We start from the raw sequence: 27,494 nt of genomic DNA, 5'->3' as shown, positions 1-27,494 counted from the left end.
AAAACCTAACTACAATATATTGAAATGAGAAATACATTGGTCATTGAATAATTTTTCGATGAGTTAAACTATGGTCTAGCTTTTAAAGAAAATTGCAATAGACGTTAATTTTATCATTAGGACGATCTATTTGAATTGTTGTTTTTTCATGACAGAAGAGGAGGCATAAAACGTGCGTCGTCACAATTTATAAATTGTTCATGAGCATTTACAACTTAACAGTATAGGTAACTTCAAACAACTTTTAATGTTGGGCTGGGAGTATGGGATAGGAAATAAAAGTTTGAACGTTATTAATTCAAACGTTACAAACACAATAAAACTTGAACTATTTATTGCAATGGTATAGGTACATATTATGTTCTAAATGAAATTATCGTGCTCTTCTTTCGTCACGTGTTTTAAATGTCGTACGAAAAGTTTCCTTAATCTGTCCAACGACTAACTGGAATTGTGTAGAAACTCTGTAATTGGCTTGATATTTTTCGCAGAGCTCCAAAAATATTGGATGTAGATATTTTAAGTCACCGTGATCGAGTGTCGGGAACATGTGATGTAGGGCATGGTCACCGAAGAGAGTAATTACAGCGAATGTATTGCTGTTTATATCCTTGCGGTCGAGGAGGGCTTCGACTTGGTGCTCTCCCCAATCCGGTGTTTCGTTACTGTAATCAATATATTATGGTGTAAAATAGCGCATTTTTCCCTCTAGAGTGAGATATAGCGTATACACAAAAAGCTGTTAAAAGTTCAACTTATCTACAACATACACATTACGTCATGTATCTTATTATATACTTATAGTATGTACAGTACCTTCATGAAATTATGACGTAACTTACATATTGTGCTCATAAGAATTAATTAGTTAGTAGCTAGCTTATGTTACGTTTAACTATAAACTTTTAAATAATTAATAGAATTATTAATGCAATTGTAATGAAGTATTTTAGTTCACGATATACAAATGTAATGTCATTCAACGGGGCAAGATACTAGATACTTAGAGCTGAAATTTCATCAAAAAAATATGTACCTATATTATGAAAAAGCATTTTTTGAATATTCATAAAAACATTTTCTTGCATTTCATCTTATTCTTCACTTTACCATGCTCGGTCTTAATGGGTTCTATATTATGAAAACTCTTTGAATACGTTAGCTTGCGTTTCAATGGGTTTTCTATGGCTACACAAAAAATTCACGTAGATTGGTACAATTCATAAACGTATGAATCATATAAGTGAAGTTTGACAAGAATTTAATCAAGTACTTAATAAATTAGTTTTTATTAGGAACTGATTGTTTACAGTACAATAGGTAGCCGATAGGAGCATTAGTATAATGCTATTGTGAGAGAAAAATAAACTATTCAAATAATTTAATTGTACCGGTACGACATACCTACCATTAAATTGAATAACCACGCATAATATACCTAACTAGCTTCCGCCCACGACTTTGTACGTGCATCCGTTTTTCCCCGTTCCCACAAGAATTTCGGGAAATCCTTTCTTAGGGGACGCCTACGTTATGACATCTACCTGCATGCCAAATTTAAGCCCGATACGTCCAGTGGTTTGGGCTGTGCGTTGATAGATCTCTATATCAGTCACCTTTGAGTTTTATATATATAGATGTAGATTGTAGAGCTTTAATAATAAATAAATACAAAATCAAGTAGAAATTATCATATACCAATAAATTTAAATTATTTTCCAATTGATTTATTTGAGTATCTATGTTCTATTGGATTCAATGTAGTTACTTGTCCTAGCATAATATAATGTAGAGCTTTAATAAAAAATAAATAAAAACTTAAGTGGACATTATCATATGGGCATTGAATTAAGAGTATTACATTTATCATTACAACATTACCTTGGTTGATCACCGTCCTTAATAGCATCAGGGTGGTGATGTGCAGCATTAACAGCGATAAGGAAAAACAAAAGGCTCCCGGTACAATTGATCCAGATCCACGTACACAACACATGGAAGCAGGAAGCACCACTTGTAAGCCACATGATAAAAGGCAGGGTAAAGCCTATGGCGTCATGCCAACGATAATGCGCTTTGAAGAATCCTCGACGAAGGAACGCGCTCAAAAATCTGAAAATTATATGGATGATGTTTAAAATACATTTTGAATGAGATAATTTTAATGAATAGAATAAATTCAGTGATTCGATTGCGGGTGGCTGAGAGGATAGGCGGTGTCCCGGTAAGACCACAGATGCGGGTTCGAATATCGCCTCGTGATCGAATTTTTTCTTAAAAAATTCTCATTTATAGAGTACTAGTGGTCCGCCCCGGCTTCGCCCGTGGTGAATATTTCGCAATAAAAGGTAGCCTATGTCCTTTCTCGGGTATCAAAATATCTCCATACTAAATTTCATGAAAATTGGTTCAGTAGTTTAGACGTGATTGAGTAACAGACAGACAGACAGAGTTACTTTCGCATTCATAATATTAAAATATGGATTTGAATGTTATAAAACTTTATATTAAATACATTTGAAATTTTAGGAAATTAATCAATAACGTTAAAAGTATGTATGATTAATATTAGGGATATATTATTTAAAATCGTTTAAGGGTGCAGGACGATGTAGTTCACTAAGAGGGATAATAGGGTCTTGGGGTTGGCCCATCTGGCCCTACATCTGCTAACAGAAACTGAATTAGTGGCGTTCATTTCGTTTATGGTGTTCTTTTTATATTGATACGTATATTTTGAAATCCTTTATTATATTAGCAAAAACACTACTTATTACATTATTAATTTTGAATTCCTGAATATGAAAAAAAGGTTGGATGTTATTTATAAACTTTTAATGACAAATTAACAATAACACTATAATAGCCATAGCAATAATCAAATTACAAATTTTATGATTTTATAATCTGTTTGTTATAAAAACCTATGACATATATATTCAACTCATCACCATGATTGTTCATTTTTTAACATTGATTGTCGGCATTAATGTTTTCAAACATTATGTCATAGTCATAATATTTGATATTTTTAATTATACAGCACTTATCTAGCCAACCCTTGTTAAAAAATAGGTAATAAAGAACTGTAATCGAATTTACCTATTAGTATTTTATTTCTTGCAAATGTCGATAGGTACCAGAACTTGATAGGACTCCAGAAATACATAATATATATTCAAACTAGGAAATTTCAAAATACTCCCATATGATACGATTACCTTTTAATAAAGCTGATCATAAACAGAAATGGGAAAAAAGCGTATTGCGTAATAAATCCCATCCTGGCGTGCAGTGGTTTATCCGCTCTTGGGTTGTAGATTAAGACTGGCTCAAGGGTGCTTAGTTCTGCATCCATTAACGTGTTTGTGTATAGATGGTGTGAGAGCACGTGGGATACGCGAAAGTCCCTGAAAGATAAAACGAAATATACAAATGAAGAAGTGCCTTCTGATGGGGGAAACGGACATTTAATTAAATGTGCTGTAGTTATGATAGCCAGTTTATGTTAGTCGATTGGTTTGGTTTTAACAGACTTTACTAGTCGAGCCAATTTAATAGGCAACATTTGACGTCTATCAATTTTATCTTCGAAGAGAGGTAACCTGCTTAAAAACATCGATTAAAGTGTATTAATCGATACGGATTTGAAACATTTATCAATCGAATTTATTAATTTATGATGATTTTTATTCACAAGTAATCAATGCATTCGATTCTAGATGTCAGATTTCGATTTTTAGAGTAACGTCTCTAGTATTTAAAATGAAAAAAGGTTTATTGACACAAAATTGTAGCGACGTCAGTTCTTCAATTCAGAAATTGTTTATTATGTTTAGGATGGTTTATCAGTAAAATGAAATCTTAAAATTACTTGTATCGGTCATTATTATTATAAATATGTAATCGTAATTGAAAAAAGTTAAGCAAATGTGCAGTTCTAACAAAACGAAATATCATGTTATTCTATGTCGTCGTTACTAGGTTACGTTGTTGAATTTTGTTGAACTGTCAAATGTTGCCTATTAAAATGGCTCTACTATAGTATTACTTTTTAGTTATACGTTATAGTACCTATTTGTAACAGCTGCTACCTAATATTCTAATCATTTTTCTATCATCATTATTCTAATCAGTTTCATGTTTTTAGTTTTGAAGCATTTAAATGCTTTAAAAATTTATAAAACGTGAGTTATTTTTGCTATTTATGAATTCGTTGTCAATTTATATTGCCTCTCATAACAAAGCATATGCAATTAAATTCGAAATGTGATTTCAAATACCTAGTAGAAATTAATACATTAGTTGCGTCTTAGTTGAGAACTTACCGATACGACCACATACTCAGGTTGAACAAGTACATCCTCCAATTTGTCCTTCGATGGATAAAGTTATGACATGTAACAGTTAACAAAGTTAAACTGAGAGCGGCGACGAGGCTCCAAAACAACGCTAACCAATAGTTTATTGCAGAACTTGCTACACTCGAACTGCACAACAAACTTATGAACAATCCATCCGTAATCCTATCCGCCGTCTTGTAAGCCTCCACTGGCATTCTTTTTAATTCCTTATAAACGGCCCTTTTCAACGTTCTGTAAAAACCATCTTTTTTGAACGTGAATGGAGAATTTCTCGGCATTTGGGCGTCTCGTATATAGAATTTAGCGAGGAGTCTTTCCGTTGACGGATTCAAATGATGCGATTCAAAAGCTTCAGTTATATCCGTTCCCTGAATTAAAATAATATATATTTCAGTGGAAGAGTTTGAAATTAGTCCGGAAATGAACGTGAAGTTTATACGAAACACGCAAAAGGTATACCTTTGTAAGTTCGAGCCACTCTTCACCTCCGGGATGATTCTTCATGAAACTTGAAAAGTCGTAAAGTTTGTCGTGGATTCGCCATAATCCTTCTGCGCCGTCGTCTAAGGCTTTGCCAGTGAGCCATTGTACTGGATCCTTGAAACCCACGTCTCTTAAAGAGGGGTACTTAAGCTGCGGAAAACTAACGTGAGTTTTTTTCTGTAAAGCACGCTCATTAGCTACCGTTAACCATTCGTCCTGTTTTGGCGCCATGAAAAAAAAAAACAAAAAAAAAAACACACACACAGCCAATAAGCTAGGAATTTTGCAGAGCAAATTATTGTTATCTGTTTATTTTAAATATAAATTTGAGTTAAATATTATTAATTAAAGTTACAAGTAATGAATTTGTTTGTCTAAGGGAAAACTATATTTAATCGAGTCAACCTAAGCAAGAAATGAAATACACAATATCGGGGAAATGTAGTTGGAAATATCACGTGATGCGTGCCTGATATTTGACATGATTGACCTTTGATAAATAGTTCAGGAATGAAATGACTTAAAGGGATTACTATATTTTGAATAATAATGATAATTATTATTATATAGTGGTAAACAATAACCCTTTCTCTTTTTCCCAGAATAATTATAATGTATAACAAATTGTAAGGGAAATATGTTTACAGCGATTATATTGTTCAATTTAATCATCCTTTCCAAATGGAGTAATAATAAAAACAATACAAAAGAAAGAAACGTTTTTTCAAATTAAGCTTTAAGTTTTGTTAGCGATTAAATGGCTAGCGCCTTCTTAATATAGTAAGGTTCAAATGTTTCATAAGATTCTCAGTAAAATTTACGTACTTTGTTATATTAGACTATAGGTATTAGACTCATACTTTTTTAGCATCATTTACTTTTCTATTTCTGTCAGTAATCCGGCCAATTTTTCTTCTAGTAAACTGGAGATTTGAGGTATTGTACCCGACTCAAAATTTATTTTTCTAACCAAACTCTTTTTATTCGTTAAAAATATTTAGTACAAGTACTAGAATAGGATGTTGTATATAACAATTGGAAATTGACTTATATAATGGATTATTACGATTGGTATATTTGTTGTTTGTGCGTAACATATCTTGGTAGCACTTGACCTTTTTTGAACTTTGATAAAAACTGGATATGCTGGCTTTGGTCTTGATATTTTACGCAAGCTGATTTTTGCAGATTCATCTCACTTTAAATGACTGATTTTCAATTAATTAAAATATGTTTAATTCAACGAAATTTTATCTTAATACATTCTGTGCAAGTGCTCTATGACAACGTAAAATGCTGCTTTTTTTCAACTTTCCTATTTCACTTTGATATTTTTGTGATGGTTTATGTTAAAGTACATACTTATAAAGTAGGTATATATAGGGGTGTGCAAAGAAACAGAAAATGTGATATAAATATAATTTATTATTTATTTACATTGAGCTTGAATATAAATATAACTTATTATTGTGTCTTGTGTAGTCAATAATTGTCCTTAAATATAATTAATAATTACACTATTTTCTGGCTCATCTTCACCGGTAGAGCGACAAGAAAAGAGTCAACGTTTTTCTTCAAATAGTCAAAGAACGTCGGATTATTTGATACCTTAGAAATTTAATTTAAATAGAAAGAATAAATGTATATTGTATTTGTTTCATCTATATGATCACAGCGTACTACATTTAATAATAGTACAAAATATACTGTGTGTACCGGAAAAAGTTTTAATTGATTCGTGCTATTCATTTGGAATTCCAGATGAATATATTCACAAACAAATCAATATAAATAAACCGGGAATACTGAATAGTGTTGTTTTGTTTTCATTATTAGTTAAACTTGTCAGTATGGTATAACTCAGTTGAAAGGCGTCTTACAAGTTGATATGAAATTAACATCTTTCTCAAGCTTTGAAAGGCACAGCATGAATGTGACAAATTTGGAGTGTAATTCAATAAAACCAACGTTCAGTTTGCTTGAAGTTTAAGTCACACGTCATTTAAATAATAAATGGAGGAACCCTGAGAAATACAGAATTGTAGATACTATGATTTTCCATATTTTACAGTTGATCTAATATTATCTATTACATAATATAATAAATTGGTAGAAGGGTCAATTCTGTACATTGAAAATATTGGAAAAATAAATAGCAGTAGGTGTTACTGGATCGATTCTTAACCGAAATATGTATTAATTTTTTTTTTATGAGATGTCATTGTCAGAGTAACTCAAAGTGGAGAAATAAACCATCCACGCGAAGACCGACAAACGCGCGGACAGAGTCGCGGGCGGAAGCTAGTAAGTAATATTTACATGAAAACAAAACCTATATAGAAATAATATGATAGACATAGTTATCAAATTGAATGTAGCTTATATTTCACATAAACACAACACAGTTATAAAAAATAGTTTTGATGTGGTTTAACCTTTATGCGTGTGTAGCTACACATAGTGGTTACATTGTTATGATCAAAGCATTCCTGAAACTTCGGTAATTCTGAGTCATAAAACATACACTATATCCGGTATTTGTGTGTTATACCTTGTTAAAACCAATTCATATAACGGTAAGATCGTGAGCCCAAAATAATGGTAATGGCATTCTTTATGTAGATTTTTAATTAGTATTTTTATAAGCGAGCGATAGAAAAGGTGGGTTGTTTGATGGTAAGCGATTTCCACCTATTTGCAGGCGTCTCTATAAAATATTACCCTAGTATATTATAGATACTATTGATACGAGATTATTAAATATATTAAAATATGTTTTTAATGTACATTAACATACATATTTATTATTTACATTCCATATTTAAAGATTGCCTCAGTATCAATTACAAATTTACACACAAATAAAATATTAAACCGCAATCCGCAATTGAACACAACAGAAATTTATATAAAAATATTATATAAAGGAGTAAAAATCTGCCATACATTTTGTACAGCAATGAATTATAGCAATCTATGAATTAATAATTATTTTATTTATCAAGACAATTAAAAATTTAATCATCCTCGTAAAATTTAAGTCTGTTTATTTATATCTTCGAGTTTGGTATATTCATAATAAACAATCTTTATTTTTATTTTTTTATCAATGATAGACTAAACTTTAAAAATAAATAATATTCATGTAATAATAGATATGAAATTAAATGTGATATAGAAAATCGCTTATCGTGATATTATTAACATGATAACTTTATAAGTTGTCCGATTACTGAATTATCATTATTTTACGTATGTGGTGCCGGATACCGTGTTTACGATTTAACGGTGAATTAGGTAGGTACCTAAAATATGTAGACACCAAGTGTTTGAATTTGTATCTATTATAAAACACAGACACAAAGTCTTCCGTCGCATCTGTATAATCTGTTTGCGATAAACTTAAACCTATTACTTGAATTAATATTTTTTGGTTTTTATGGCATTCAAATGCTTTATAAATATAAATTTATAAAGAATAGAAAAAATTCGATCACGAGGCGGGACTCCGCCCCGGAATGGCGCGAAGGATGCGGGTTCGAGTCCCGCCTCGTGATCGAATTTTTTATATTCTTTATAAATTTATATTAAATCTATTAGTTACTGTTTTTTTCCAATTGACATAATGATTCCCGAATTATATTGTTTATGAAAAATTGATGAGCACCGCTGTTCAAATAACAATTAGTATTTAATATTAATTAAAATTTATACATAAATAATAAGTAGGATACTAAATGTGAAATTACAAACAACATTAAGAAATTACATGTCACAATTTTAATTTTCCCATATTACAAACATAATTACATTTATGATTAATTAATTGCTTGGTTATGTCTATTGGGCATTGAGAGCTTCTTTCTGTGTCCAAAAACTTGGTCGGATCGGTTCCATGTGTCCGCCAACTCACGCCAGCCAAATCCTGTTACATGCTGGCGCTTGAGGAAGCTTGTCGAGGCTGGACCAACGTATAAACGTACGATTAGCCGTTGAATTTATGTCTGTCACTTTTAGTTATTATTTAGACGTTTTAAATGTGTATCAAAAAATAATATGTGTAGGTATTAGTGATATGTTAAATTCGAATGAAATTGAGTTTTTGCTGAAATAAAGATTTTAATTTCATTAACATATAAGTTCCTTCCTACCTTGATCACAGTTTTATTCCTTTCTACTCAGGGAAAAAAATATTAAAATTGTAAATCTCCTAACTATTACCAACTGCTTAGAAACTTTACTTGGTCAGGTGAATTCAACGCTATTATTCGTCTGAATTTATAAACTAACGACCCTTAGACATCATCGATGAACCTTCATACTGACCTTCATATGACCTGGGTTCAATAAATTTTCAGACCTACCTATTTAATAAATGTGTTCTGCACTGAAAAAGAAATTAATTAAAATAATTGATTATTAATCTTACCAGATACGTTGAGCGAGGACGATAACAATATTTCAAGTATAAAAGACGATTAGGACAAGATAATTTTAATATTACACTAATTGAAACAATCTGTGATGTGAATAATAAATAAGGTGAAAATGGCGCCAAAAGAAGCTGATTACCTAGAGATAGCTCATAAGAGGGCTCTTGAAAAGAAAACTCACGTTAGCTTCCCCCAATTGAAGTATCCGTCACTAAGAGATGAGGGTCTGAAGGATCCATTGCAATGGCTTACAGGAAAGGCCCTGGACGACGGGGCTGAGGGCCTTTGGAGAGTACATGATAAGCTTTATGATTTGAAACAGTTTGTTAATAGGCACCCTGGTGGAGCGGAATGGTTGGAGCTGAGTAAGGTTAGCATACAATGTTAATGATGCTTACAAAAGATTTATAAGTATGAGAATATTTTGGTGTTATATTATGTTAGTTATAAATTTTAAAGGCCAACATTTTTTTACTTTTATTTATATTATAGCAGAGTTTAAAAAGTAAATGTGGTTTAACATATTATATTTTCTTCTCAATTTCATAATAATAACCGAAACGTGTCGGGATATACATTACTTACACCTTTTAAGTAGTGATAAGATACTTCTTATTTATAATATTAACGAAACGGATAATAACGGATACTTAAATCCAAACTGAATAAATTTCATGGCAACAGTGATAATTATTGCGTACATCGCTCAAGGCGAAATTCCTGAAGAGATACCCAGAGTAATTTAATTAAATACTAATCTTATGATTTGATAAGTCCAATATGCAGTAAAAATAAAACATAATCATAATATTGAGATACTGTTAAAATAATTTTCAGGGCACAGACATAACAGAAGCATTTGAAGCACATCACCTCAACCCAAACACTGAGCAAATGCTTACAAAGTTCTATGTAAGAGACGCAAAAACTCCAAGAAATTCCCCTTTCACGTTTCACGATGACGGATTTTATAGAACATTAAAGAAAAAAGCATGGGAAGTGCTTAAAACCATCCCTGAAGAAGAAAATAGCCGTTCAGATATATTGATAGATGCGTTATTGGTTTGTACTCTCGCGGGATCGACAGTATCATGTTGGACTGAAAATTACTGGCTTGCGATGATTGCATATATATTCTCTTCATTCTCGCTGGCTTGGTTAACGATTGCCGCCCATAATTATATCCACAGAAGAAATAACTTCAGAATGTATTACTTCAATGTAGGTTTGTGGTTTTATAGGTGAGAAAGATGTACTATGTTTTGATAAAGTTTTGTTAGACAGTCTATTTGCTTAGCGAGTCTATAGGGGTAAATGTATGAATCTACTATGTATTCTGAATAAGCTTTATATATTTTATTGTTTTTTTTTGTTTAATTTGCAGAGACTTCAGAATATCGCATGCTCTATCTCACCATCTTTATCCAAATACGTTGATGGACTTGGAAATCAGTGGATTCGAACCTATTATATTTTGGAATCCGAGGAAGGAGCGTCCCATCTATGCAGATTATGCTTTTATTATTGAACAAATAATGTTTCCGTTTATGACAATAATTAACTTTATGAAAAGGTTAAATTATAAATACACCCATTGAGCCCCGAGCGGCCCGATCGGACCACGACACAATAGATTTTCTATTGTGTCTGTGATTCCGGGGGCTGAGTTATTAAATATTTATAATATGTCAATCTCCTTTCGATATATTTTTAATCGATCTTTCTTTCGAAAGCCTTCATTAGATACATTGGACTATGAAAGTGTTAAAATTTTTTCTGGACATCTATTTGAATAATTTTCTGATCAAATTTACGCAATTTTCTATACGTTTTGTTTATAATACTTTTTTCATATTTCAGAATATACCTTATCTTCACGCGGCCCAACTATTTTACCCAACATTGTCGTTGGCATGATTTAATAGGTCTTCTATTACCTTTATGCATGTATGAGATTAGTGGTTGTTCTTTATATGATTCAATATATACCTGGCTCTGGATTAATTGTACTGCAAGTTACATAGTTTTCACAATTGGTATAAACGCAGCTCATCATCATCCCGATATATTTAAGGATGGGGATGAAGTCAGGTATGTATGAGATGATGATGATCGTTTATAGATTTTTTATAGTCGCTTGTTTTTGAACGTCATTGGAGCATCTTATTTTGAAAGTTGTTTTAAAATTTTGCATTTAAAATAATTGAATTTAAATTAGTAATGTTAGAAACTTTCATTGTGGGATTGATACTTACGAATATTAAATATTTCATTACAATATATTCCTAAGGAGATAGTTCGTGCAATTTGACTTGGCTATTATATGTGTAAATTGCTAAAGACACATTACGTCGAAACTATTATCAATCTATACAATGTTTCATATCTTTTTTTTCATATCGGTCCCTAATTAATACTTATATTTTTCTTAGTAACATAACACCGGATTGGGGAATGCACGAGTTGGAAGCTGTCATGGACAGGAACGACATAAATGACAATTATTTTAAAGTATTGACATTCTTCGGCCATCATGCACTTCACCATCTGTTCCCAACCCTGGACCACGCAGTTTTGGAACATTTATAACCCATTTTTCTGGAACACTGCGAAAAGTATAGAGCCAATTTCCGACTGACATCACAACTTGATCTGTTTTTGGGCCAGATAAAAATGACTTTGAAAACGCAGCCTACGCTATTATCAGAACGAAAATAAATTGAAAATAAATTAAAATGTTGTTTTTTTTTTATTTCTGGTTCTAGTTAGACAGTATATAAAATTTTATTTAATTATGCTTTTAGTTACATTTTTTACTAGAATAATTAACAATTCGCTTTTTAATTCATACGAGTAAGTTTGAAATAAATTCGTGAAACTTTTCATTTAACATTTATGACCGTCATAGTTAATAATTAAATGTACATTTTTATAAAACAGACGCATTCAGACGTGTTATTAAAATTCAAGCGTGTTTTTATCAAATAAGTACTACTTGAATAAAAATTTGTATATTTTAATTATATTTTTCATATCACGTGCTTTTAGGTTATGTATTTGAAGTATATAGTTAGTTATCTAAAGGTAGGCGTCTATAATAGTAAGTACCTTTTTTTAGCTAGGTTTTAAATGCGTATATTATTATCATACTCATTGGAAAATCATTAGTGCAATAACGCGATTAATTCATAAAAACTAAGATAATATTATAAAGCATATAAAAACAAGATAATTCACATCAATATATATACCTAAAATTAACTAATAATTACAATTTACTAATGAATATTACAAGATACAAACCGACATAACAACTTTCGGTATAATTAACGTCAAATATAAGATGTTTGTTTATGAGATACAATGATAACATGACTTATAAGTGCTATGTCAGATATTGTTAAATTGAACATTTCTTTATAAGCTTCCAAGCGAAGAGTACGTTAATTCGATAAGAATATTTGGACGTATAAAAGGTGCTTAAAGTATGCGATAAAAGCTTTCTAGACGCGATCTGTAAATTAATGAAAGATGGCGCCAAAAGAAGCGGATTACATAGAGCTAGCTCACAAAAGAGCTATTGAAAAGAAGACACATGTTAGCTTTCCGCAATTGAAGTATCCTTCACTAAGAGATGAAGGGTTAAGAGATCCAGTGCAATGGTTGACCGGAAAAGCTATGGATGATGGAGCTGAGGGTCTCTGGAGAGTCCACAATAAGCTGTATGATTTAGACCAGTATATGGACAATCATCCTGGTGGAAAAGAATGGTTGGAGTTGAGCAAGGTTAGTTATTGACGTAGTAATTATATATTCGCAGAACCAAATAATATTGCTTAGAATATTTGTATGCTTAGAATACGTTTTCAATATAAAATATTGCACTTTCTTTTATCATATTCACAAAGAACAGCTGTAGCTATGCAGTTAAGGCTTCTTCCTACGAACTAAAGGTGTTTACAAAGTTGAATTATAGCGGTCTTTGCATAAAATTAGGTTGTAATAAGAGTTTATTTGCACTTTGTTTATAAACATTGATTGAATTGTTATGAAACTACATACATAATACAAACAATAAATACAATTACCAAGTTTACGGAAGCTGAGTGAAATCATTATATTATTATTATTGTGTTCATAGACAGCGTACGCCTGTACAGTCCTTATGAGGCATTTCTTTTGGGTATAGATTACCTTTTATTATTTTATAATTGATGATTTTTTTTTATATAAAAGTGTATATTAATATTTATTTCATCATTACCTACATAGGTTGAAATAACCGCAAAACAATCAATCTTAGTTTAATTAATAATTTCAGGGCACGGACATTACCGAAGCATTCGAAGCGCATCATATCAATCCAATCGCTGAGTCAGTGCTCAAAAAGTTTTACGTTAGGGACGCAAAAACACCAAGGAATTCACCCTTCACGTTCCACGAAGATGGGTTCTACAGGACCTTGAAGAAAAAGGCATGGGAGAAAATTAAAACAATCCCGAAAACAGAAAACCATCGTTCAGATTTATTGACAGATACACTTTTAATCACTTGCCTTGCAAGTTCTACACTAGCAAGCTGGACTGAGAACTACTGGATTGGAATGATTGCGTACATAGTCGCTTCGTTTTCTTTAGCCTGGACAATGGTTGCTGCGCACAACTATATCCATAGGAAAACGAATTTTAGAATGTATTATTTCAATATAGGATTATGGTCTTACAGGTAGGTGTATCATTTTTCGTTGAAATTACTACATAAACAGGGTTAGTTTTCAATGACCAGCCAAAATTTAAAATTAAGATCTAGATATCAAACCAAAGGTACATTTGAAACATTATTGTCGAATAAAATAAAATAAAAATAAAAGCATTCATTTGATAATGTCTAAAAAATTTCCTAAATCGTAAACACCGCCAGAACCAAATGCACTTGTGTGCGTGCGCGCATCGCCAAATTTATGTGTGTGCTAACTTCTACCTATCTAGGTTGTTGAACTGAATTGTGCTTTTGTAATGACCACACGTTCGCTTTTTAGTGGCGGACAGGAATGAAATCTAATTTAAAAAAAAACCTTTTTTTATTAGATCTAAAATGTTATTGATTCTGAACCATTTCTGAAAATTTGGCCAGTCATTGAAAATTAACCCTGTATAATGTTTACGTTTACCGTGGTTTAGACGTTTAATGTTTTTGAAAATAAATCTAAATCAATGTACGATTTAAAGTAAAAAAGCAGACAGCATTAAAATACTTCTTTTTTTCAGAGATTTCAGAGTATCTCACTCACTCTCTCACCATCTTTATCCAAATACGTTGATGGATTTGGAAATCAGTGGTTTTGAACCTATAATTTTCTGGAATCCAAGGAAGAATCGCCCATTCTATGCTAAATATGCATATTTGATTGAACAAGTACTTTTCCCCCTTTCATTAATTCTTAACTTTTTGAAAAGGTAAGTTTTATAATGAAAATGTGTTATTTTCTTAGGTTTTTCGTTAAAAAGATTTATTGCTATTTTTTCTGTCCGATATTAATCGCACAAAACGTGGAGAATAAAGCTTTAATTTAAATCTGCACATTACTTATAATGTAGCATTATTATTTCTTTTATAATTCACAACAACAAAAAACTCCAACAGTGTTCTACCATTTACAATATTAAAGCTTTATTTCACTGCCCATAAATATTATACAACTAGCATTCCACCCGCAGCTTTTTCCCGCGCAGTCAAAGAAAAACCCGCATAGTACCCGTTCCCGTGGGATTTCCGGGATAAAACCTATCCTATTTCCCCAAGTAAAATACTTTTTACTGCCTATATCCTTTCTCGGGTATCAAAATATCTCTATACCAAATTTCATGCAAATTGGTTCAGTAGTTAAGGCCTGATTGAGTAACAGACAGACAGACAGAGTTACTTTCGCATTTATAATATGGATTGAGGTTGTGAAATAAAGATATTTTTATTTTTTATTTTAATTAGTTGCAATCAGTCCAATTAACTAACAAAAAACTAAAATTAATTCCATTCCATTCCAGTAAATGTAAAATGAAAGCCATCAAGTTAAAATTATTTCAATTATGCATGATTATCCTATATTAGATTTTAAAAACTCACGTTAAGTTCGGAACGCCTGAAAGGATTTTGATGTATAGGCTATCATTAGAATCCATACATCATCCCGAGTGACACTGGCTATAAATTTTATTTCATTTAACGAAAAACGATAAAATATATCAAATTTTAAATGGCCTAAATAATATGCGTATGGTGAAATTTACTTTTAATATTTACAGATTTTCTCTTATCTTCCTTCGTCCCAACTTCTTCAAGCAGCATTATCGTTGGCATGATGTTATTGGACTTCTCTTACCCCTGTGGATGTATTTTACTAGTGGTTCTTCATTCTCTCATACTGTATATACTTGGCTGTGGATAAATTGCACTGCCAGCTACATCTTCTTTACAATTGGTTCAAATGCTGCTCACCATCATCCAGACATATTTAAGGATGGAGATGAAGTCAGGTATAATATCAATTGATGTTATTAACCATAAGATATAGAAAATAAGAGGTTACTTATTAAAACAATTATTACAATCAGTTTGGTAACGAAAAAACTACTTCGGAAGATTCTCTATCATAATAGAGAATCTTCCGAAGTAGTTTTTTCGTTAGAAAAACATATTTTTCTTAGTTTAATCTTCAGGTAATGGCTAATGCCTTTAATTTCAATAAACAATGCTTTCAGCGACGTCACACCGGATTGGGGCATGCATGAACTAGAAGCAGTAATGGACAGAAAGGACGTAAACGACAGCCACTTCAAGGTATTGACGTTATTTGGCCATCACGCCCTGCACCATCTATTCCCGACCTTGGACCACGCAGTTTTGGAACATTTGTACCCCATATTCCTTGAACACTGCGAAAAGTATAGAGCCAACTTCAGAATAACGTCACAACTAGATCTGTATTTAGGCCAGATAAGAATGACTTTGAAAACGAAGCCAACATTACTCTCCGAAAGACGATAAATCAAGCTTATTCTTGTGGAAAAAAAATAAAACGCGTTTAACAAAAAATGATTTTTTTATTTGATATAGTGTTAAGGATTTATCACTTCTCATTTCATGCTTGTATTGTTGCCAACTTGCGGCAACGATACAATCAAAACAGTGTACTCGTAATTCAAGCGACACTTTTTTACTTGTAATTTATTTTTTGGAATATAAAAAAATCTAGCTTATCATTCATTGGATGGTTGGATTCATATTATTTAAATCTTTATTTCTGTGCGTGTTTTTCATGTAGTGCTTTAAAGTGTAATTATGTACATTAAAAAGAAGTATAATTTGCTGGGTAAAATAATTTTTCAATCTCGACAAAAGGTGACAAAATTGAACATTCCTTTTTAGGAATGTTATAGAAATGTGTTGCTAAGAAATAATTGGCTCGTCAAATCACAAAATCGAAGGCGTTTTCAATGATTGTAAATAACGAAAGCTATTTGGAAAAAAAATATATAAGTACTTAGTAATGTGCTTAGTGTTTAAACTTCTGTTGTTATTATCCTCAATTTTTTTAATTATTACTTTCCATGACTGAAACAAGACCAAAAAAAAAAATGTTACGAATTAATAAGTTTGATGTTCGACTCTTTCTAACAAAAGTTGAAAAACTACTGCATATTTGAATTAGATATTTATGTTTTCACGGTATTCAAGTCCCGCCTCGTGATCAAATTTTTTCTATTTTTTATAAATTTATACTACATATTTAACAAATTTTGGTAGACAAGATGTCCTAGAATGGTACAATTAAGGTACCTTCTGGGTTATTTTAACAAGGCGGTAAAGCTAGTTTTAAATTAATAAGAATCCAACTCCGGTTTCACTTTCCCTTGCTAGAGAGATTCTAGTTGATTCACTCAAGTATCTAAATAATTATTACCAACTTCAATTTAGTTTAACTGCTCGGACCACTGGAATGGTAATTGAAATTCTGAATGTTTCCAATTTTCTTGTAAAGTGGTTAGTGAGTTTTTAAATTTAAACACGGAAGATTAAGTAGAAGTTAACAGGATTTTTTGTAGTTTGCAGAATGTAGTTGGTTTTTATTAAGGTGCATTTGTTCTTATATTTTTCGAAATATTTATACGTTATATTTAATTAGCATATATTTTTATGGTAAAGCATAAATATAGAAGTCACCAAAAAATATTTGTATTTTCGTCGTTAATAAATTATTTGTTTTTAATTTATGACTGTTAAGTACCAAATCTAAATCATAATAAATAATAATTTTATCGAAACAGTTTTTTGTTAACAAAGTATGAAAGATCAAATGTACAAATGTCAAAGCATTATTTAATATCGCAATTCACATATTCGGCATAATATCTCACAGTTGACTTGATCCGACCTGACAATCATTTTTATTGAAATAATGATAGTAATTTAGGGTCGTTAAAATTTTCATTAAGATTTACGTCAATTGATATCAAACTGGGCGTTGTCGAGGTCTGAAATGACCGAAGTGTGCCAAACAAAATAATGTACCAAACGTCTTAAATTCTACTAACATTATAAATGCGAAAGGTTATTGGTTTGTTTTCACGTACTTCACGTATTGCTCAACCAATTTTGATTAAATTGTGCACACACATTTTAACACATAGGATAGTTTTTATAACGAAAATCCCTCGGAACAGGAACTATGCAGCTTTTCCATTGACTACGCGGGCGAAGCTGCGGGCGAAAAGCTAGTACTGTTATGTAAGTGATACTGGTTGCAGAAGTAGGCATAAATTTCCTTGATTTACAACGAGAGCTTTCCTCAGATCCATTAACTGGGTAACATCTTCATCACGCTTGGCATCATGGCAATTAACACTGAGAAATAGCTATTTCAAAACCGGGCCCTATTAAATTATGCTTAATCATTTTGGTCTGATTCTGAATGTTTCGTGCCTTATTTTATTTAGTAAAATAGATACTAAAGCTTAAGAGAGATAAAGCTTCTCAATGGAGTTCACCTGAATTACTTGTTTGCTATTATTTCGTGTTTTTTTCGGCATGATGAATAATATCCATTCACGTTTTCCACTAAGGCGAAAATTTAAGTTTTAGTTCATTATTTGGTGCATTTAAATTATTTGGTGTATTTATCAAATACTTAATTGGTATACCACACAAGTAAAGACTGAACATATGATACCAGTATAAATAAAATAAAAGAATATACGCTATCTAAAGTAGTGTGTCCAATAGCAGAGAGCGTAGATCGGTTTAGGATAACCTACATAATAAATGGGTGCGGGTCGGGTAACAAAATGTTTGTGTCCAATGTCTCGGATGCTTTCCAACAAGTATTTATGAACGAGAAACAATTCGCGATAAATAAAATCAATAAGGCACGTAACTAAAATACTTTGCACGCTTGTAAGGGATTTTTGGTGCTATTTTTTACTCTCGACCCGCTGCTTACTTGAGTCGAAGATACGATATGTTCGTTTTCTTATGGATGGTTAGATTTCAACGTATGTTATCAACATACGTATATAAATAAAGTAAAGGAAACTTGAGATAATCGTTATTATTGTGTATTGTATTACAAAGACATGGTTTTAAAAACTTCTCATAAAATATTCATTATTAATACTCTAATCATCTTCTATTTTCCAAATTCTATGTCTTCCAGATTTATGAGCTAGGTGCAACTTATTTTCCTTTAAAAAAAAATTTATTGAGATTAAATTAAATTTCAAATCATACCATTGATTATATTATAACTAGCTTTCCGCCCGCGGCTTCGCTCGAGTTTTAAAAACAAAACCGCATAGTTCCCGTTCCCGTGGGATTTCCAGGATAAAACCTATCATATGTGTTATCTAAGTTACCCTCTATATGTGTGCTTAATTTCATTGTAATCTGTTTAGTAGCATTTGCGTGAAAGAGTAACAAACACACACACACATCCTCACAAACTTTCGCATTTATAATATTAGGAAACAAGCACGTTTTTTAGTTGTCACCGCTTTGAATATGATAATAGCTTTTAAACGTACCTAATAAAACTTTATAAGTCTCTGTATAATAAATAAAAATATGAAATTATATCAACTTACAATGTAGTAATACGTGTGGTTTTATCAGATTATAATAACATTTATTCTATACCGCATTGAAACACGAATAGCGGAAAATTCAATACAATTATTTACAGTAAATAAATCTTCACTGCAATTCGGCCAATCGTATTTTGACAGGCGCTTAGAGAGTTCCGGGCTTTGATGAAAATTTCCAATCATACCAAAAAGAATATTTCACTGTATCATATCGCAACTTGCACAGGTTATTTCGTTTTGATCGGAAAAAGATTGGTTACATTTTTAATTCAATTATTAGCTGGAAGGTAATAGAAAACTGGTAATTCCTGTGGGTAATTCTTATTTAATTGGTGAAAAGAGGTTTTATTGTAGAGCGTTTTATGTATTTTTTTTTTATATCAAAGAAGGCAAACGAGCATGTGGATCGCCTGATGGTAAGCAATTCCACAGCCCATAGGCATCTACAGACGTGTCCGAAGATGTGTTGCCGACTAAAAATATTTATTATAGTCTTGCAGAACTAAAATAAAGGATATTTATTTGAGTATCAATGTAACGAATCGTTCCCTATGTTATGTTACAAATACTTATGTTATGCTCTACGATCAGTTAATAATATTATTATTTGCCAATAGCCCTCAGCACAAATAGCATTTTTATTAGATTTTTCATCAAAATATAAACTGTTCGAATATTAAGATTATTACAAACGATATGACATGTAACATTGTGTTTCAAAATAGACTAGGACCAAGGTTATTTTATTTTATTTCAAAATAGTACCTATTTACTCTTGATTTACTCTAACAATGAAAACCTTTGAGTTTTATTTGCATATAATATATACTCATAATATCGCGATATTGGATTCCCAGTGCTGTGAATTTACTACGATGCAAGTCTATTTCAATATAGTGTAACTCGTAACTTCTTATACTGCTTTATACACTGGCTTTTATTAAGAACAAATATTTGTATTTCTTTTATCGTAGCAGTTTTGATTCTTGTTTATTCGCGGTTTGTTAAAACGTATATTGGATAAACGAAATGGATAAAATATCGAGTTTACTTTGTTTGTTCGGATTTATAGTTATTGAGATTACAGTTTTGTTTATGCATCAGTCTTATAACTACTTACTATAAATCATTATCAATTATTAGTGAAATTTACTTGTTCTATAAATTTAACCTTAATACGAGAGACCAATTATTATCAATAAACTATTTTTATACCTCCTAGTATAAGTATAAGGTATTATTTTAATTAATAAAAATTAAGTATTGAATATTTTTGCGTTTACACTGTTACATTTTGAGTATAAGTTTATATTGAAATATTATATTTTGCGGACACCCACCCTGGGTATACACAAAATATAATATTTCACCCGTCACCACAGACGAATGAACAAAGAGATACGGAATTGTAGAAAGTGGCAAATAAATGTTTCAATATGGAACAGGGGCAAAATATTATGCAGCATTCAGCGTTGGGTAGTGTCATTCAGATATGATTCATGAAAACGTGGAGTGTACTCGATTCTAAAGATGCTTTCATACTAAATTTAAAACATTATTGGCGAGGTTTTTGAAGCCGCCTTTACTGATAAAAAATATTGTTCTAATTTTGAATAATTGAATAATAACGAGCCTGTTTATCTTAGAATCTTAGGTTCATTGTTACTAACTGGCGTCCTGCCTTGTCGGCATTCCGTTAGGTAAACAGTTCAGTTCGTCCCCAAATCGAAATTCGGAGAAACCTGTTAATATTTTTCTTTCCTTAAAAACGTACCTAATGTTTGAACATCTGATTTCATGACAGTAGGAGTTCTTTTATTGGAATTTGATCTTTTCGTAGGGTAACTATAGCACATGTTATCATAATATGTTATTAGTTTATAATAAAACCCAATAAAGCTAAAAATTGAAATGGGAGGAGCGAACCCATCAAAATGTATTTATATTTAATTAAATAAAGAAATAATCACGGATAAATCAACTTACTAATTTAATTTTCTGGTAACCAATAAATAAAGTCTTAAATACTATTATATACTGCATAAAATCATTTTTCATTCGGTATATGAAGTGTCTTGAGTGAGTGTCTTATATAAATTGGTCTACAGAAGCCTGATCTTCAGAAATATAAATGGGATGCACCCCTTTCAGCCAGCGCTCTAAAAGCTTTTGGTCCAATATGGATGGTTATATCTCGAGAAGCGCATTGCTATATGTTATGAACGTGTTCATTTTTCATTTATATACTGTCTTTGAAAGATCTAAAATGTTAATGTCTCTATAAAATGTAATTACTTATGCTAATGTATATTTTGTATGTTTGATTGATGAATTTAAAACTTTTAATCTATTAGGTACCTTTTTTATAAGTGGGGAAATCTTGCATAAATACCCACGGCCTCCGGGGATAGGGCTGCGGGTTATGTCGGATTCCTACCGACCAAAACCCCACTGTGTTCCGTCAAGCCACACCAACGACGGGGCCACGGGTATAGGTAATCTATAGGTACCTAGTTATTTGGTACATTTGCTTAAGAATTTTATTTTTATGAATTTTAATTTAATTTATGTACCTACATAAGTATATGATTCATCCTTTATTTTTATATGTAACTTTCTTAATATGAGTAATATTATCTTCATGTTGTTAATTAGGTACGTGCTATTGTGTATTAAGATGTAGATTTTCGATAGAATACTATTTGAAGATTATATATTTTCATTAATTTCTTTTTTCATAATAAGAAAACACGTGCCTTTTATTTTTTTTTAAGTGGGGAAATCTTGCAAATACCCACGGCCCCTGGGGAAGGAGCCGTGGGTTATTCGACTATATACCGACTCAAATCCCACTGTGTTCCGTCGAGCCGCTTGAATGATGGGGCCGCGGGTATTGGTTGGAAATCTTCCGCGACCAACGACGACACGTGCCTAATTTTTCGTATGTGGTGAAAATGCAAACGTTGAAATTCTAACTTAGGTATACAATAATGAGGCCGTCAGCGCAGAAATGGCTTAACCAACATTTTAAACTTTTCTTAAATTTACATAATAGATGGCACTAGGTAAAATGTTTTTGCATAACTAATTACTTCATTAACTAGAGTGTAAAAGTGGCCTAACCCCTAAGTTTTTAGGATTGATCATAAATTTTTAGTTTGTGGACATTCCTACATGTCATGTTACCAAAATTTTGGTCTTGTACAAAATCAGATGCGGTATTTTAAATTCTCATAACTTTATTTATATAATATTATATACATAGAGTTATGATTTCTGAAGGCCTTTTAATTAGTAGATAAAATTTATCAAAATTTAATAAATATTGAACCATTTTCTATTTGCTGTAGCGTACCAACCCAATTTCTTCATCATCATCAGCCCATATACGTTCCCACTGCTGGGACACGGGCCTCCTATGAGGGTACAGGCCATAATCCACCGCGCTGGCCAAGTGCGTGTTGGCGGATGACACATGTCGTCGAACTTTTTAATTCTTCGACATGTCGGTTTCCTCACGATGTTTTCCTTCACCGTTCGAGCAGTGGTGATGTTACAACATGCGCAGATATATTGAAAAACCAATTTAATTCCTGCGCGCTCGCCTGGTCTCGAACCCCGGACTTATCGATTCGAAGTCCGAGGTCTCACCACTGAGCCACCACTGCTCTACCAATTTCTTATTATAATTTAATAAGAAGGATTAATTGTATAAAGCTTTACTGCTTTATTGTAAATAACTGGATTCATTAAATACTTGGTTATTTTTAAATTTCACTAGCAATTATTTTCTCGCTACAAGCTCCATTTGGGATAAACAAACGTTTAATTAAATTAATTATAATTATTTTAACATAAAATCTTCTTCAGATAACAAGAGTTTTACTCGAAACCCTTTGAATTAAATCGTATACTTTTCAGTTATGAGGAGATATCGATTATATTAAAATATGAGCAAAATCTGCATTAAGCGCGTCACACACGGTGAAGATCCATAATCCACCATCCGAAATTTTGTGGGTCATTTGTAACAGGATGGCGGTTCTACAGTGGTCTTAGTACGCAATGACAAAAAGAAAAATGATGGTCAGAACGCTGATACCGGATACCTTAAGATACTATAACGTTTTATAATAGAGAATCATTATAGTATCTTCATCGTGTGTGACGCGCTTTAGTCTCTAAAATCCATAGGAAAAACTATACGTGCAGTTCGGTACACATAGCTTTATTTATATAGGTACTAGCTTTCCGCCCGCGGCTTCGCCCGCGTTTTCAGAGAAAACCCCGCATAGTTCCCTTTCCCCTGGGATTTCCGGGATAAAACCTATCCTATCTCTCAAGTTGGATCGAACTGCACATGGTGTGCGAATTTTATTATAATCGGTTAAGTGGTTTAGGAGTCCATTGAGGACAAACATTGTGACACGAGATTTATATATATTAAGATTTTGAATTAAATAATATGTAGATTGTATACACCTAACGATCATAATATTATTATGCTTTAGCAATTTGACCCCAGATAACATGGCATGACATACAAAAATTCCCAGATAAAAATATAACCTAAGAATTAACGTATATGAATAATAAGATAATTATTATAATAATTGCATCCCTTTACACGTGTTCGACATTATAACTAAGTTTATAAATGTGTTTACTTTGAACATATAATACTATAAAATTGATTGGTAAAAATGTACAGTATTACTATCTATTAGATCGTACTAAGAGTACCCATCGAAGTTTTACCGCTGTGTAAAACTTCAAAGATATGAGATTAATTAATTATCGGATAATTTTTTTATCAACTTTATTAACAGATGTTGTTAAAATACCTTATTTACACAGCCATATCATCCATATCTATTTCTTAAATAATAATATATTGATATGATTAATACAAAATACAAAATACTTTCATAGCATAAAAAGAAACAAAAACAAGCCGTCACGTGGCAAAGTGCATCAGAGCGATCGTTTGAGAAGCTAGATAAGCAGATAGAAATAACCTATTATGATTTTATCCATTTAATACTATTTATAAACTCTTCCATTAGAAAAATGTTTAAAACGATACGAACGGCCTTTTAGGCCGGCAAAGCTACACTACACTACCTGTATTACAAGTGTTTACCACCAAAAAAAGATATAGATATATCATTTTACATACAGATTCTACCTACCATATTGTTTATATTTCCATTTCTCGCTACATAATGTTATTCACATTAACGTTAAAATGAGTAAAGATTGGTTTAGGTTACTGTAAATAGAAAGGGTTTTGTACGCTTGTTGTCCTACAGTTAACCAGGCGTGTCCTCTCCAATGACCGTATAATGTTAGGACTACTGGGAAATACCGTTAAGGTTCATTTCCCATTGAAGATTTCATCACCCGTAGTCCCTATTCTCAGTATAAATTGGTCTCCGAAGTAAATAGATCATACATCTCATGTGATTGACTATACATTATTACTAATTGGCATTTTTGGTATGGATCCCGAGTATATGAATATTTACGAATAGGTACTTTAAATTATAATATAGGGTTTTGCCCACGTCCCCAGGTTTTTTACTTTTTACGCAGTTGTAGTTTTTTACTGTGATATATTAATTATACAAACCATTTTTCTATTTCATTAATGTTTTAATAAACTAACAGTATTTAGTGCGCTCTCTAAATATTATAGCCTACTCAATATAATATGTTGTTATTAACTCATGAACAAACTGTATTATCATATTTGTTTAGAATAATAGTCGTTAATTAGACGTTTGTCCACTTTCCTCTTAAAAGTCATAACCCAGTGTTTATCCTTGTGTTCGTATCATCTTTATTTATAACCAATGTACAATTATCAGTATATTATTGTAAGTATTGCACGAAACACTTCTCAACCGATAATGTGAGTATTATTTAAAATATTATAAATATATTTACATACGTAGTTAAAATAACAGACGTTCATTGCAAATTCAAATACAAAATAATAAACACATTAGGTTATGTTAAATATTATTGTTATTTCGGTAAACGATAAGATAATAGTATTAGAAATATACTGAACTGATAATAAATAATATGTAAAAATGTTTGTAAGTAGGTGATAAGCTTAGAACTATCGAAATACTACGTAACACAATTTTTATTTCATTGTGCGATTACGACCTAACTTTGCCTTATTGAAAATAAAATAAAATGACTATTCAACTTTGTTTAGTTCACATATTCTTTTTTAGTGCTTGCTAATCGACATTATTAATTTCAGATGAAGTTATTAATTCTGCTAGCCGTCCTTACTCTGACCCAATCTCGATATACAGAAGATAAATGTAGCGGTATCATTGCACATAACATTAAACATGAAAAGGAAGTATTGAAATCTGGCCTGACGAGTCCCTACCAGCTAGCCATGGACTACGATACAAACACGGTATTCTTCAGTTACTCTTCAGAAGGTGAAAACGTTTTTGAATCAGCATTCATTAATTTGAAAACAAATGAATTCAGTAACATTCCTGGAATCAGCGGAGGTTTTGCAAACGCAGTAGACAGTAAGAAAAACATTGTGTATTTAGGAGGAAGAGACGGGATATATAAATATAATTACGCATCAAAAAAGGCTGAACATTTACACACAACTAATGATAACATTTGGCAATTGTTTTATAAAGACACACTGTATTATTCGAGGTATCCTGATGAAAATGCGTTTGTATTCAGGAATGATAAATTTGAAAAGGTTCCTGAGTTGCAGAATACTAGAGCATTCTTAATTGGTTTAGACAATTATGGAAACATTTACTTTTCAAACTCTTCTGGGTTGTTTTACTATAAAAAATCAAACGGCTTAATAGATTACATTGGAGACTTTAATGTCAATGGTTTTACATCAGATTTGAATGGAAACTTGTATTTCTCAACACCTGATGGAATTTTCTACATTAATGTTAATAAAAAGGAAGTGGAAAGAATAGCAGAAATTGATAGCATTTACGGCCTGGCGATAGAAGGAGATGGAAACATATTATATGCATCATATGACAGTATCATCAGATTAAAGGCGACTAAAATCTTTTGTCCTGTAGAAGAATACAAAATTTCTTTTGCAGCTTAATCTCAATTTTGTTACTACTTCCTTTATTATATAAATTTTTATCAAATTGGTTTCTCTTTTATTTCGTATGAGAGTAGAAGAAAAAAATGTTTCATTTTCTCTTTTTTCTTAACACTTTAATTGATGGAATTCAATTAATACATAACTTTTATCGATCGCTTAATATTATCTCTTGTAAAGTAAAAAACAATTTACAATAATGACCTCGTTATAAATTTAATTCTCATTGTAAGCCTCATCACCTCATCGCAGGCGAAGCCGCGGAAGAAGCCTAGTTAAATGCAAATTAAATGCATATATCCATCTAGCCAGATCTTCATTTTTGACTTAACAAATGCAAATGGTAAGATGTAGTGAAATCAGTACATACCAAGACGACAAAACACAATTTTCAACAGGGATTCCTTTCTGTCCAAGCTAATGAAAGTGACAGATCCTGGGTTGGAATTGCTATATAAGTAGTCCCGAAGGTATACATAATATACAGAATGAAATCGTTTGTCTTGTCAGCAGAATGACTGATGAACTTCTGACGAGACCGAAGTAATTGTGAGGAAAATCAAATGAACTTTCTGTCCTATTAGTGTTGTAGACATTTTTATTACGAATATTGTATACGCAATTTATGTACCTACACGCATATATTTTTAGGAGCTGACATCTACAAGCATTTGCAATTTTTCTGACTTTTCTTTTTTCGTTTCGTGATGATCAATGTTACCAACGTACAGTCAAAGGTAAGTTTTATTCAAAATTAATAATTTAGTTTATAAAATTAATATTAATTTCATTTAGAGTGTCAATCACAATTTCGACTCGTAATATTTTGGCCTTAGTATTTGAGGGAGGAATTTAATTTTTCAAGGAATATTACAGTCGTCCCTAAAGGCGTATAATAATAAAACTAGTTTAAATTTGTATTAAGGAATGTGTTATAAAGGCAAGTCTAAAT

At 31.6% G+C, this 27,494-nt stretch overlaps 4 protein-coding genes across 5 annotated transcripts; 3 read left to right on the top strand and 1 right to left on the bottom strand.

The window, feature by feature from the left end:
• Window positions 1–312: 312 nt before the first annotated feature.
• LOC123693111 (cytochrome b5-related protein-like) lies at window positions 313–5,116 on the bottom strand. The gene is made up of 5 exons (XM_045638070.1): window positions 4,824–5,116; window positions 4,329–4,732; window positions 3,222–3,410; window positions 1,882–2,112; window positions 313–665 (listed from the first exon to the last, which is right to left on the bottom strand). Exons 1-5 carry the CDS (start codon window positions 5,076–5,078, stop codon window positions 374–376), a joined length of 1,371 nt encoding a protein of 456 aa, XP_045494026.1. The 5' UTR covers window positions 5,079–5,116; the 3' UTR covers window positions 313–373.
• Window positions 5,117–9,395: 4,279 nt separating this feature from the next.
• Window positions 9,396–11,980, top strand: LOC123693113 (cytochrome b5-related protein-like). Its single transcript, XM_045638073.1, has 5 exons — window positions 9,396–9,650; window positions 10,118–10,521; window positions 10,665–10,853; window positions 11,141–11,371; window positions 11,713–11,980. The coding sequence occupies exons 1-5, from the start codon at window positions 9,396–9,398 to the stop codon at window positions 11,867–11,869; spliced, it is 1,236 nt and encodes a 411-aa protein (XP_045494029.1). The 3' UTR covers window positions 11,870–11,980.
• A 702-nt stretch (window positions 11,981–12,682) lies between these two features.
• Window positions 12,683–16,385, top strand: LOC123693356 (cytochrome b5-related protein-like). The gene is made up of 5 exons (XM_045638414.1): window positions 12,683–13,066; window positions 13,602–14,005; window positions 14,548–14,736; window positions 15,583–15,813; window positions 16,039–16,385. Exons 1-5 carry the CDS (start codon window positions 12,812–12,814, stop codon window positions 16,322–16,324), a joined length of 1,365 nt encoding a protein of 454 aa, XP_045494370.1. The 5' UTR covers window positions 12,683–12,811; the 3' UTR covers window positions 16,325–16,385.
• Window positions 16,386–25,184: 8,799 nt separating this feature from the next.
• On the top strand, window positions 25,185–26,588 carry LOC123693335 (ommochrome-binding protein-like). 2 transcript variants are annotated; one of them, XM_045638378.1, is made up of 2 exons: window positions 25,185–25,330; window positions 25,694–26,588. In XM_045638378.1, exon 2 carries the CDS (start codon window positions 25,694–25,696, stop codon window positions 26,540–26,542), a length of 849 nt encoding a protein of 282 aa, XP_045494334.1. In that variant the 5' UTR covers window positions 25,185–25,330; the 3' UTR covers window positions 26,543–26,588. The 2 variants fall into 2 exon arrangements, with proteins under 2 accessions (XP_045494334.1, XP_045494335.1); XM_045638379.1 differs by having other exon boundaries at window positions 25,188–25,327.
• The last annotated feature ends 906 nt before the right edge of the window (window positions 26,589–27,494 follow it).

The sequence above is a fragment of the Colias croceus genome, chromosome 7 (assembly GCF_905220415.1).
Source record: "Colias croceus chromosome 7, ilColCroc2.1".
NCBI classification, from domain to species: Eukaryota; Metazoa; Arthropoda; class Insecta; order Lepidoptera; family Pieridae; genus Colias; species Colias croceus.
The sequence above is the reverse complement of the archived record's forward strand: the minus strand, read 5'-3'. Positions and strand labels throughout refer to the sequence as shown.

Coding starts and splice junctions, on each gene's coding strand:
- LOC123693111 (XM_045638070.1), bottom strand. CDS start 5,078: ATGGCGCCAAAACAGGACGAATGGTTAACGGTAGCTAATGAGCGTGCT. Junction 2,113..3,221: donor ATGATCAGCTTTATTAAAAG/GTAATCGTATCA, acceptor TATAATTTTCAG/ATTTTTGAGCGCGTTCCTTC. Junction 666..1,881: donor AAGGACGGTGATCAACCAAG/GTAATGTTGTAA, acceptor TATTGATTACAG/TAACGAAACACCGGATTGGG.
- LOC123693113 (XM_045638073.1), top strand. CDS start 9,396: ATGGCGCCAAAAGAAGCTGATTACCTAGAGATAGCTCATAAGAGGGCT. Junction 10,854..11,140: donor ATAATTAACTTTATGAAAAG/GTTAAATTATAA, acceptor TTCATATTTCAG/AATATACCTTATCTTCACGC. Junction 11,372..11,712: donor AAGGATGGGGATGAAGTCAG/GTATGTATGAGA, acceptor TATTTTTCTTAG/TAACATAACACCGGATTGGG.
- LOC123693356 (XM_045638414.1), top strand. CDS start 12,812: ATGGCGCCAAAAGAAGCGGATTACATAGAGCTAGCTCACAAAAGAGCT. Junction 14,006..14,547: donor ATAGGATTATGGTCTTACAG/GTAGGTGTATCA, acceptor TCTTTTTTTCAG/AGATTTCAGAGTATCTCACT. Junction 14,737..15,582: donor ATTCTTAACTTTTTGAAAAG/GTAAGTTTTATA, acceptor TAATATTTACAG/ATTTTCTCTTATCTTCCTTC.
- LOC123693335 (XM_045638378.1), top strand. CDS start 25,694: ATGAAGTTATTAATTCTGCTAGCCGTCCTTACTCTGACCCAATCTCGA.